Source organism: Pterocles gutturalis, unplaced genomic scaffold, assembly GCF_000699245.1.
Source record: "Pterocles gutturalis isolate BGI_N339 unplaced genomic scaffold, ASM69924v1 scaffold19197, whole genome shotgun sequence".
Lineage (NCBI taxonomy): Eukaryota > Metazoa > Chordata > Aves > Pterocliformes > Pteroclidae > Pterocles > Pterocles gutturalis.
The window spans coordinates 4,001-16,990 of NW_010113225.1; the positions used below are offsets into that span (position 1 = coordinate 4,001).

The following is a 12,990-nucleotide window of genomic DNA, read 5'->3' on the forward strand; positions in this document are numbered from 1 at the left end:
TATATTAATTTTAAAATATTTTTATATGTTTTCTATATTTTAACTATTGTTTCAGTATTCCTGGAAAATATGTTATATTAATTTAATGGAAGGATAAGCTAATATAATTACATACCTACACTTCAAACAAGTATACCTCAAGAAACACATTTTCTTTATAATTATTTAGTTTTATTTCAAATTGAGCTCTCCTGAAGTGTAAATACATATTGCACTTTACATACCTATATTTTGATCTCTCCACAAGAAGATTTGAAAGAAACTGCGCTAGACTGAAACAACAAAAAGGATACAGAAAAAAAAAATCAAGATGTTACTGTCTTTTCTATTACACAAAAATCTTTATTTCTTGTAGATAGAAGACTGGTACACCATGCTGCTTATCTACTTGGTTTGTCATTCTCCATAACAACTTTTGAATCTGTTGGCTAATTTAGAGTATGTTGAACAGAGAGGAAGACGTCTTAAAGCGAATTAAGTTTCTACAAATTTCATGAGTACAGGCAGCAACTATGAGGTAAGAAATCTTCTTAGCCCCTCCATTGAGAAAAAAATTAAAACACAATCTGTGCTTATTAGACACCAAAGAATCAACCTGAGAACAAGCTATTATGTGTGATTTATCCATTAAAAAATCTTCAACTAAAGTTTCTGTCTTGGGGGTTATTGGATATTAAAGAATTCAACCACAAGGTATTAGTCTATCGTCCATCTCACTCTGATAGTTCCAATACCATAGAACTAAGGTTTCTCTCAGAATTGTCCTTCCTCTCATAAGAGACATCAACAACATAAGCAGACATGTAATGCTTTTTTTTGACTTATCCATATCCAGGCAGTGTCTCCAAGGAACAGAAACTGAACTCTTCAAGATGTTTTTTTACATAAGGCAAAGAAGCCTTTTGTTCAGCAATCCTAGAACAGAAGTGTTATACAAGAAGAGAGACTGTTTAAGTTGAGAAACTCTGAAAAAAAATCAAGTTCCTTTCACTTTTTTGTAAGTCATTAATCTGAGCAGGTCAGTTAACCCAATTTTGGATTTTTTTTTTTTCTGATGCTTTTTTCTCCTCATTGTCTGTTTTCCGTTTCAGGAAAGATGGAAAAAGTAGATAAACAAAACCCTAGCAGTTTAGAAAAATATTTTGAGTTTCCTGTAGAGATTCTCAAATTTTTCATCAACTCTGTTCATCTTTTTTATGCTCATTATCTTCAATTGTCATTTTCATTTTTGATGATTAGACCTCATCCAAACAGTGTACCTGTCAATCAAAGAAAGTGAGGTTATAGTCACATTCTCTTCTAAAGCCTTGAGGTGCAACAAGTTCTTTTTTTCCTTATGTTAGTGCATGCATGACAGACTTCTCTAATGCAGTGTGTCAGTGATGGACTGAACATCAGGTACCTGAAGAAATGCTCAGCTCAGGTGTCCCTTTGCTCATTCTGCTGAGCTGTACCAGTAAATATCAACTCTGTGCTCCTTTCACACCAAACTTCAACATTTAATATTTGCTATAGCGGTTGTCATCATGGATGCATCCATTTTTCCTAGCCCCTCTCTGTTCCTTTTCAGTCTTACTGTTTATTGGTTCTTCAAACCTGCCCCTGAATAAAATAATTTCTTGTTCATAGATTTTAAGACTAGAAAGCACCTGTGCTCTCTAGTTTATAATCCTGGATAAATGAAGGTCATGGAGCATTACTGAATTAATTCCCTACCTGAACTAAAATACAATATCTCGTCTCATCATCAGCCATCCTGTTATAAGAAAGTTGCTAGCGCTGTTGGGAAACTGCTCTTGTGGTCAAGAGCACAATGCTGCTGTCATTGTGAAAAGTTTCAAGCTCTTCTGCTCTGAGTTTTATTTTACTGTTGACTAAGAGCTTCAAGGATCTTTTTTTTATTTACTCTCTGTTTTGTTCTAACAGATTCTGGTTGAACCACCCTGTGACTGGCTCTGGTTGGTAGATTTTTCTTCAAAGTGTCTGCTAGATAAGGTTTATAAATATTCTGTCCCATAAGACACCATCAGAAATCCTCTCCTCTTTTACAATTACATTGGGCACCCATCAGATAGCACTTATTTCATCAGTATAATGGTGTCGTGGTTTATAAAACCGCGGGGACAGTTTTCTACACACCTGGTGGGCTGAGGCAGGGAACTGGGAGGGTTTCACTCACCACTTAGGGTCACGGGCAAGAGACCCACACGACTCGTGAAGAACAATAAAACAACTGAATTTATTAACTATTTACAACAAGAAGCAGGATATTGAAAGAAAGAAACCACATCTTACACAAAAGGCACTTCTCCCCCACCCCTCCCTTCGTCCCAAAGCCCAAAGGCTTTGTTCTGTACCTTCTTCCCCCCCGGCAGCACATGGGGGGGAAAAGTGGGGGAAGGCTCAGTCAGCCCGCTGCTTATCTTCTTCCTCACAGTCTCTCTCTCTCTCTTTCTCGGCTGTTATGTAGTTTCAGACAGGCTTCAGTCTCCTGGCAACTCCCCCAACTGTGCTGGAGCTTCTGTGCGTGGAGTCCTCCACGGCTGCTTCTTCTCTTCACCACGTGGCAGGGGAAATGCTGAGAGCGTTCTCTTCCATGGGCCGACTCAGTACCTGCGTGGCCGTCTCTTCCAGCATCCCTCTTCTCTGCCATCCAAGGTCTTCATCGGCACCCGGGAAGAAGGGCTCCCGGTCGAGCCATGGAGGGGGCTGGGCTACCGCACATCCCTCGCAGAAGCCCAGCAGGTGGGAGGGCGGCCGTGCCGGCAGCCTGCAGTGCCCAACTCCCAGGGCCGCGCGGGGTGCTCTCCCCCACCCTATTGTTCTATGCTCTTTCCTAAATATGTTATTCGCAGAGGCGCTATTGGCTGATCCTGGCTTGGGCGGGGAAGTTCCTGGGTGGGACCCTGCCTTTCAAGCAGTTTCTTACACAAGGCTAAGTGTGGTGTCCCTTCCCCCACTCCCCCTGTTACTAAACGCTAGGAGGGGGGCTGGGGGATAACTCGTTAAGAGTCATTTAAAGAAACGGAGGCAACACCTTAACCCCTTCCTTGCCATCAGACAACCCATAACAAGTGGTTGCCCCTTTAAGCAGTGATGGTTCTACATTTATTGAAGTAAAATCTAGTAAAATGCCATGTATGAATATAGGTCATCTGTGATTACCTTTCTGAACTACAAATCATATTAGAAAATAAACTAGTTTGAAGAGAGCTAGTTTCCAAAAGCCCATGTTGACTGGATCCATTGATTCAGTCATTTATTATTTGAGCCCATAACTTGCTAGGACTGATGTTATGGTGACGGGCCAATAATTGCTCAGGGCACCTCATTTAGCCTTTTACAAAATGTCATATTTGCTTAGTTTTGATCTTCTCAAATTCTACTGTTGTTTCACAGCTCAACAATGTAGAATGTTTTTGACCACTTCCTCTAAAACTCTTAGATGCAGAATTTTAAAATGTTGATTTGAGCATTTCTAATTAAATATTTATGTCTTTTTCATCTGATAGGAGAATGGCAGTACTAGTTTGATTCTGTCTGCTAGGCTAAACAACCCCAACTCTCTCAGCCTGTTCTCTCATGGAAGGTGCTCCAGCCCTCTGACTGTCTTTGTGGCTCTCCTCTGGACTCACTGCAACAGGTCCATGTCCTTCTTCTGCTGAGGACTCCAGAGCTGGACACAGTATTCCAGGTGTGGTCTCATGAGAGCAGAGTAGAGGGGGAGAATCATCTCCCTCGTCCTGCTGGTCACACTTCTCTTGCTCATCTTATCTTCTTAACCTTGCCTTATTTTTATTCTTTAATCAATTGTCTGCATCATCACGTCTAACTAATATTTTTCATTTTTGTATTTTAGATGTCCATTTATATGCCTATATACACTGAGATATTTATGTAGTATATAATATGTATAATAAAGTATATTGTTTTAATTTTATATATAGAAAGAAATGTTTCAATTCTAATTTATTTTTTAATTTTCAAGTTGATTACTTTTCTAACTGTGATACACTAAACTGTTAAACAGCTATTAAAATATTCTTCAAGCATTCCCAACTCCTAGTCATTGTATTTTTTTCTATTTAAATTCCTTCACTAAAGTGCCTTGTCTGTTATTCCCCATTCTTATCTGGCAGCCAGTATGTGTGTGTGTATTTATATTTGTATGCAAAATATGTATGTATATAACTTTTTCTAATTTAAAATATCAAAAGTAACCAAGTCAATTTTATAGTTAAAATAAACAGGCATAACCTGTTTCTGCTTCTCACCATCCTTCAGTTCTGGGCTCTTTTTTGGACATATATACTGAGTGAAAACATGGTATACTTCATTTTTTCTTATTTAAAAATGCACTTATATTATAATACTTTCATAGCATTGTAGGTCATGTACTAACAGGGCATGATTATTCTCCTAATGAAATTGAAGTCATTGGCCTTCAACCTCACCGAATTTAGTATGCACCTGAGGCATAGATTAATGGCCTGATGGTATATCCCATGTAATGTCCCATTCTTTGAATTAACCAGCCCAAGTGCTCATTGGGAAACTATCTAATAAGTAAGTTAAAAAAGCAGCACCTGTTATGGCTGATTAAGTATCTGATACTAAAGCATGTGTAAATAGGAAAGCTCTCCTTGAAGTTTAAGTACTATTTCAAAATCCATACTGTGCTACAAGCTTTCTAGTAGCGAACACTGTAGAATTAAGTTTCCTCATTAGTAACCAGTCAGGTAACAAAAGGGATATCACATGGAGCATTGCACAAAAAAAAATTAACCGTGAATCTGATGCCTGCACATTAATAAAAGCCCTCAAAGAGCAGAGCAGGCTTTGCTGTCTTTTAAGTAGAGATTTGCCCTGATCCCGGTGCAAGAGACCTTCCAGCAGCCTGGGGCTGCTTTGCAGATGGATGAGAGCTCCTGGAGAAGTGATGGAGCAGAGGGATCTGCCTGGAGAATGAAGCCCTGGCCTTGGACCAGCAGAGGAACCAGGCCCCCGGTGACCTCATCTTCCCTCCCTTTGCTGTTGTGGTCCTGGGGAGCATCACTTTCTCCCCAGGAGGCACGGGATGGAAAGCTCCCTCTGCCAGCCACAACAACTGGGTCTTTGGCCACATGTGGTCCATAGTCCATATGATGGGAACATCTGCTAGAAATATACACCCAAGTAAATCTATTTAACCTGCTCATTTAACAGGTGTTAATACATGTAGTTAAAACTTTTTAATATCTAACAGCTCAGCTCAAGAGGGTCCCACCAGGACCTTTATAAATACCTACGTAAGAAGGACGGTCTAAACTACAATCTAGATTATTGGGTTGAAATATATAGAACAGTATTTGTTCATATAGTTCTGCTTTCCTTGAAGATTCCTATCCTTTTCTGCTTATTGTTGTTAGCTCTTGTTAAATGCTGGCCATGATATTGACAGGTTGTGGGGTTTTTTTCCTTCATATGCATCTGTTCAAAGATCAAATTTAGAATCTTATAAATAGCACTAAGCTCATCCCTGTTGAAGCGAGAGGATATTTTAGGTGTTCTCCAACATGTAAATTCAACAGACTGGAGTTTTCATCAAATATCTTAAAAAGTAAGTGATCTTAACTACAAATTATTTTGAAAAATAAGTTTATCTTTTCTGATCTCTACTATACGGATTGTAGCATACCTGGTTAAGTAATTATTTCATTCTTTATAGTGATAGCAAAGAACATTAAGACTTACTGGAACTGAACTATTGGGGTAACGGTACCAACTAAACTTTTTAAAAATATACTCCATGTAAAATCTTTATTGAACAAATGCATAACTGCTACACAATTCCAACTAAAATCACAGTAAATAGTACAATTAATTTGTATTAGTTCATATTTACAAAAATTGTTTCTCTTCTAAATCTGGAAAACCTGCATGATTGGTGAGCAATTAAGAAAAGAATATAAGCATAACTTCCACTTTGAATGCTCTAGGTAAATGAAGGAATTGGGTCCCCACAGATTAGTCTGATTATGGGATACAGTTTAGAAACTGTAATATGCACCATTTCAAGGTCCCTGATGAAATACTAATCCTTATAACTTTTACCTTGCAAAGAGATTTGTAAAGATCTTTTATTTTATATATATAAATATAGAGATAACTAAGTAACTGTGAGAGGAAAAGTGTATTTTTGTCAATGGCATTTGGAAAGCCAGGGAAGAGGGCAAAAGTGAAGAAAATGGGAAATGTTAGGAGAGATTAATATCTTACATGAAAATCTAAGTAAATTTGGTATAGTTATCAGTCAGGCTGTATAACTTCTCTGTGTGTTTTAAAGAAACGTACGTACTATATACCATAAACATACTATAACATAAACATCCACTTGGCTACATAAATGCTAGCCAAGTGGTGAAACACATGCATCCATCTATGAATTTACAGGCAAATCCTGCTCAGACCATTCCCTAAATCACTGAAGAACTTTAGCTGGGAGGAGAGTTTTCAAAACCCAGTTGGACAGGGCCCTGAGCAGCCCTGCTGTTGATGACCCTTCTTTGGGCAGCGGGTTGGACCTGACAAGGCCCAGAGGCACCCTCCAGCCTCACCCCGTCAGTGGTCGGGGGCTCCCTGAACCAATGCACTGCTCCAAGCAGGTGTCACGTGTTTGCTGCATGTGGCTAGCGTAAGGGTAACACCAAAGCAAAACAGAGTCGGTCCTTAATCTTGTAAGTACTCTTACTCAAGGCATGGAATTACTTGCCTTGGTAGACCTGCCAATTTTGAAGCAGTCTTATGGATTTACAGCTAGCCTAGACCAAATCTAAGAATTAATAAAATATCTTTGCTATTTAAACACTCTGTAATGCCAGAAGATGTTTTAAAGAGCAAATGTTCTTCATTTCTTAGGCTGCTTATATATGACCCAGACCACCAGTCCTGCCTACACACAGGACATGGGAAATGGGCCCAGTGTGTGCAAAATTCACCAAGTTACAAAATCGGGAATGACCCTATCCTAGGTTAGTCACAATGTGGAAGGGAAAACAGACAGGTTGTTCCTTCCTTAGTCTAATCAGTCTGTAGCTACAGAGCTGAACTATGGGTCAGCAAAAAAAATTAACATGTTTTCTTTACCTTTCAATCATTCAGTATGCTGTCCTCTTCAAAGGCATGTAGCTAACCAGTGACAATGTTTATCTGGTACTCCTAATATGCCAGCTACAGTGTCCTTAAACAGAAATCACAATTCTTGTGAATATATTTGTATTTTTCCAATGTTTTATGGTGTTTGTATACACTGTTGCAAGGCACAAATACCTGAAAACAGTAATTGGACTTGACACCCAAAATACTTCTTAAAAACATTAATTTCTAAGCATTCAGACATGGCCACAATTTTCTTTTAAAATAGGAAAGTGAACTGTTTAAAACAACAGTTCACTTGATGTATAGCTTCCAAAATTACTTAAGTTATATTTGGTAACACTAACAAGACAGGAAGTCTTGTATACCACTTGTAAATTAATATATAGTGATTCATTATAACATCAGACTAATTCCTCTTGTTGCAATAAATGAAAGTAAAGAGTCCATTTTTGTTACTTCCAAATTATCATGAGTTTCTATGGAAAGATTCTCTTGAGTTTGTGGCTTTAAGGTTTATTGTTTTCATTTCAGTTTAGGACAGTTGAAAACATAGATATTGGCTTTTTCCAAAGGGTATTTTATCAATACTTATGTTATTTTTTCCAATCAGGATGTCAAATTTCGAGCAATTTCACATTGACTTTTACCAGTCCGGTTATACCATAGATGGCCAGGAAGAAAGTTACAACAGTTATGGGTCTAATGGAAATGATGGTGGAAGCAGAAAGTAAGTATGCTACAAATACAATTAAAAAAAAAACCCCAAAATAAAAAAAAAATTAAAAAGGAAATATATCTCAAAGCTCAGATGAAATTAATGCAAAAACCAGCATGCAGTTGTCAAAAAGGATTGCATCATCAATACAGTGGAAGTTTTAGTGGAGAAATACAAGCCATAGCACTAGAAAGACAGGAAGAATCTTATTGTTTCATATTTTTCTTATTTTTTATACACCTGCTGGTAAGTTCTGCCCATGAGGGACACTGAGGGAAAAACTTCTGAGAGTTTCCCCTTAAGGAGATTTCTACCAGACTGTGTGGTAGGAGGCTGGATGTTGCTGCAGCTTCCCTGTTCAGCAGCTGATGGATCTGGCTGGCTTCAGGTCTTGCAGAGGGTGATGAACAGCAGGAGACCAGCTCAAGCCAACAGTGTTCCTCCCAGCCATGCATTCAGGCCTCCTGGCAAAAAAATTGTGCCCCACAAAGGTGTTTAGTCACTCTTGCCCATGGAGCCAGTGCTCCACAGGGTCTGAGCCACCACCTTGGAAAATCTCAGGAAATAAGGAATGGGTTTAGTTAAATCACTGAAGTGCAAATCGAAGGATGAGAGATTGGCCCTAGCTCTCCCTAGGAGTTCCTGAGTTATTCTGGGTTATATCCTTACTATTTCCGAGCTTTCTTTTTTTTTTTTTTTTTTCATTTTTACTATCAGCCTGTTTGGATGTCACTGGCTGTTATATACATATGGGTTTCAGTCAAATGAGAGTTCAGGCTTGGTTTATATTTTCTGGTCATGCAGAAATAAAATAATATTAATAGTAATTAGTGAATCACATAAAATAGAGCAGGAAAGAGCTTCAAGACATCATCTAGACTTTCCCCAAGGCAGAATTACTTATAATTTAACCTCTCTTTATAAAGGATTTGGTTTCATGCTACCTTTATATATATAGACATTACAGGTTGTTTACCTAATTGGAGTGACTGACCTTCATGTTACTAATGTGGATTTTGGGGCACATACTGCTAGAAATCCTTAAAGGTCTTTCTCAAATTTAAGAAAAAATAAATATATTGCTCTTGCATTAGCAATATGGACATATCTGAAGAATGTCACTAGGCTGCTCGGCGGAAAAGTCAGGAATGATTTGCGGGTGCCCTCACAGCTCCTAAATTCCCTTTCCCCTCACCCCCAGCCTGGGGGCCTGCACTGGGCATTGCCTGAGCTGGATGGGCACAGAAGCGGGTGCGATGGGTTGCACCATGCTGGCAGGCTGGCAAGGAGCCCTGACGGGTTTCGGAGGGGAAGGCAAGCAAAGCCATAGTCAGCAGCTCAGTATTGCAGCTACCATGCCCAGAAAATTTTCAAATTCCCCGTATTGAAAATAGGTAAAAGTTTAAACCATGGCATGTGGGCAAGCAACTTAAGCTGCTGTGAAGTTGCTCCTTGCGGTTACTTGTTTTGCTGTGATTTGCTTCTTGTCCTAGGAGCCAGACAGGACAGCAACCTCCAGACAGTGCTTTTGCCCCATTGGAAATGCTTCTGCCCTCTCAGAGTTACACAGGTCAGATTTTGCATCCAGTGTACAGTCCTGATGCTCGCTCTCATCTTAGTTATGCTGATGGCTTTGACGATGAACCTCCTTTGCTAGAAGGTAAAATAAAACCATGGACGATGTGTGTAGTTCCTGGGGGTGCCTACGTTTTTCTTTGCCAGCTAGTACCAGTCTCTAGAGAAACTGCAGCAGAGCTGCGAAGCCTGGCTGTTTGAACTTCAGCCAGCAGCTCCTAGCCCCCAAACCTACATTTTCTTATTTGATTTTGCCATGGATTCATTAGACCTTCATGGCATAGACAGCATATACTTTACTACCACTAGATGACAGTATAACAATAAGTTTGCATTCACATTGCCAAATATTTTTTCCACTCTGTGTTTATCCTGTGTACATATTAGAACATCTATAATTAATAAGTACTGATAATAATCCTTTTTGCATATCTAGTGATAAATTTAATAGTTTGAAGATGCTAAATAGTTTGTTTCTGTGAGAAAGAAATTGTGAAAGCTGCTATCAACTTCAATTAGTTGATCATTTAACTACACGAACAATATTGTTCTTTATGATGATTGAACCATCCTATATGCCACTGGCTGATTTTGTGGTTTACAAAATACTTGTGCTACCTTAAAAAAAATCAGAGAATTTGTAATTATTTCAGCATAATGTTAAAAGGGCATATTCATCCTGCTTTTGCATACTGGAAGGCAAGTAGAGTTTTTACTACTTAAAAGATACTCCTACTACTTTAAAAACAGCAAGATAACTCTATTTGATACAGACAACTGCTAGATCTTTACCTCTCAGACCTCCAAGCATTTAACTCCACAGGCAACCTACCCTGTGAAAAGGATGTTGAAATACAACTGCTTCTGATTCGCAGGGCTTCAAAGGTGTTCCTATCTGTGTTCCACATATATCTGACCAAAGACACACATTTTAATACAGAATAACTATATTTATATAACGTTTTGTCTCAGCTCGAGATGATGGATTGGTCAAATAAGGTAAAGACTTGGATTTCCAAACACATCTAACACATTGTCAGTCTCGGTAATTCTGGCACCCAGTTTGGAACCTCCCTTGCTGGAGCATCTCAGGGAAGATGGTTACTCTTGCAAGTTGAAGTGTTTCTGCAGAAGTTACAAGAGAAATTTTTCCCCCAGTAAAGTTAATGGCAGATTTCCCATTGACTTTAATGGGGAAGATTTATGTTCTGTTTCTAGGGGTCCTCAGTAGTTACTTTTTAAATGCAAAAAAAAAGCCTATGAAGCACTGCACAAAGTATTATTAACTTGCCTTGAAGGAAAGAATGACATTTTTAAGTGCCCCTGGCAGTTCAGGCTTAAGACACATCTCTTGTCAGATTTGCCAGAATTAAAGCATATATCTCTGTCCTCAGTTTTCTAGAGTACCTTGAATTTTGCAGTTACTGTTAATTAGCATAGTTTTCAACATCTAAGCTAGTGTGGCATTTGGTATATGTGGTTTAAATATAGGAAAAACAAATATTAACTCAAAAATGCTGAGGGCGTTTTTTTGGCTCACTGCCTAAAATTGGATTTAATAAATTAATATTCCAATTTAGAATCAGAGATGACACTCAGATATACTGGGTGTATAGCAGGGACAACATGTTCCTACTACAGAATATGTCATCCTACAATATTATCTTAATTTAAGTGATTAATATGTTTGCTTGTTTTGGGTTTGTGGTATCTGATGTGTTTCTGTAAAAGTATTGTTTTCTTGTGAGCAATCCTGGACAATTTCTCGTTGCAGAACTTGGGATCAATTTTGAGCATATATGGCAAAAAACATTAACAGTTCTAAATCCAATGAAGCCTGCAGATGGCAGCATCATGAATGAGACAGACCTCACCGGACCTCTGGTTTTCTGTTTGGCTCTTGGAGGAACATTGCTGCTGGTAGGATGTAGTAGAAATTCAAAGGGATTTATTTTCTAACAAGTTAATGCCCAGGTGATAATATGTGTGAAGTTGCAGAAGATACAGTACTAGCATAAAATGAGTAATTTACTGCCACTTGTTCTGGGATTATATATAAAAAAGTCTCTGTGCTCTGAAAGTGCATCCATAAAGTGTAGATGTAATGTAGGTGTTATAGTGGTGAAGTGACGTACTACTTTCAGTGGAAATAAAAGACCACACAATTTTGGGGGTGGGATAATATGAACAAAGGACAGATCTATGCAGTGTATGGAGGCTCTGAACACCAAAGCATGGCAGTGTGTGCTAGGCAAGGACCTAAGAAGGATGTTTAAAAGAAGGGAATAAAAAGGCATAGTAGACCAGCCCAGTTTTTCTAACACTTTTGCTACTGTTTTGAAATTATCATCTCCCAATATTATTTTGGGGAGTGCAGACATATTAAAAAATCTTTGTGTAATAACAATAATTCAAAAAAGAAAATGGAAACAGACCTTCCCCCCTTCCTCAAATTTGCAATATTTTCCTATATTTTTTCTAGCGCTTTCTTAGTTTATATTCTTTTTCTACATCATCTGCTAAACAAAATATTGTAGCCTGTGTTTAACCTCTTTCCTCTTTATGAATATAGCTTTCCTACAGGAGGAAGGCTGAACAGGGATTGCACACTATTCCAAATTCATCTATTTATCACTGACAACAGGGGCTCCCCAGTGCTGCTGAAGTACAGCTCTGATTGTTGCCAGCAATTTATCAGGCAGGGATAAGGTGGGGCCGTGCTGGGAAGGGCTTTACTGCTCTGCAACTGAGGTGAGAGAAACGGGGCTGTAATTCTCCATTTCCTCTGTGATAAATACTGCTGAATCAGAAGATTCTTGCAAGTTCTTACTCAATTTGTACTGTCAGTGCAGTAACTTGAATGTGCAGACTGCAATATAAATGGCAAGTATTATTATTATTTATGTCCCTATAAAAATAAAAATCTTTTAAAAGGCTGGAAGAGGCAGGAGGAAAGGGAATAAAAAGAAAAGAAGGTGGAAAACTAGAGAACACAGGCTATTTTCCACCTAAAGAAATAAATGTATGAGGAGAATAAAAGGAGAACATGTTGCATTGATTATAATCAGGAAAATGGAAGAAAAGCTAAAAGCAAGAAAGAATAAAAAAAAATGCTTGCTGTTGATTTTGCTCCCTGGATAGCCAACAATTATAATGACTATTAAACTACTATTATTGAAATAAAGTACTTTAATGATCATATTTATTCTGGGATATTAAGTGTTTTAAGTGTCATTAGAAAAACAACTATTTTCAATGTTCCAGTTTTAGGCCAGCAGAAGTCCTCTGATACAATCTAGTGTTTTTGTGCCACAACTTCACAGCAGTAAGTCTATGGGTTTTCCATGGGCCATCTTATAAATTCAGGCTGCTCATTTTATCTCGGATGTATTTGAATACTAAAGTGGCTCTTCAGCCATATAAGCTATGATAGCCTTCTGTTCTTAAATAATTCTCTTCTAATAGAACCAGGAATTTGGTTGAGAGCTTGTTTACAGAAATAATTTATGATTTTTAAATAATTTATAATAAATAACAATAATTTATAAATAATTTATAAATTT

The 12,990-nt window shown here is 38.1% G+C and overlaps 1 protein-coding gene across 1 annotated transcript; it reads left to right on the plus strand.

The window, feature by feature from the left end:
* Positions 1-5,567: 5,567 nt before the first annotated feature.
* LOC104462469 (protein YIPF7-like) lies at positions 5,568-11,347 on the plus strand (the record flags this gene model as incomplete). Its single annotated transcript, XM_010074414.1, has 4 exons — positions 5,568-5,599; positions 7,748-7,864; positions 9,346-9,512; positions 11,202-11,347. Coding segments are annotated over exons 2-4 (429 nt in total), but the record flags the coding sequence as incomplete, so codon positions are not given.
* Positions 11,348-12,990: the final 1,643 nt, after the last annotated feature.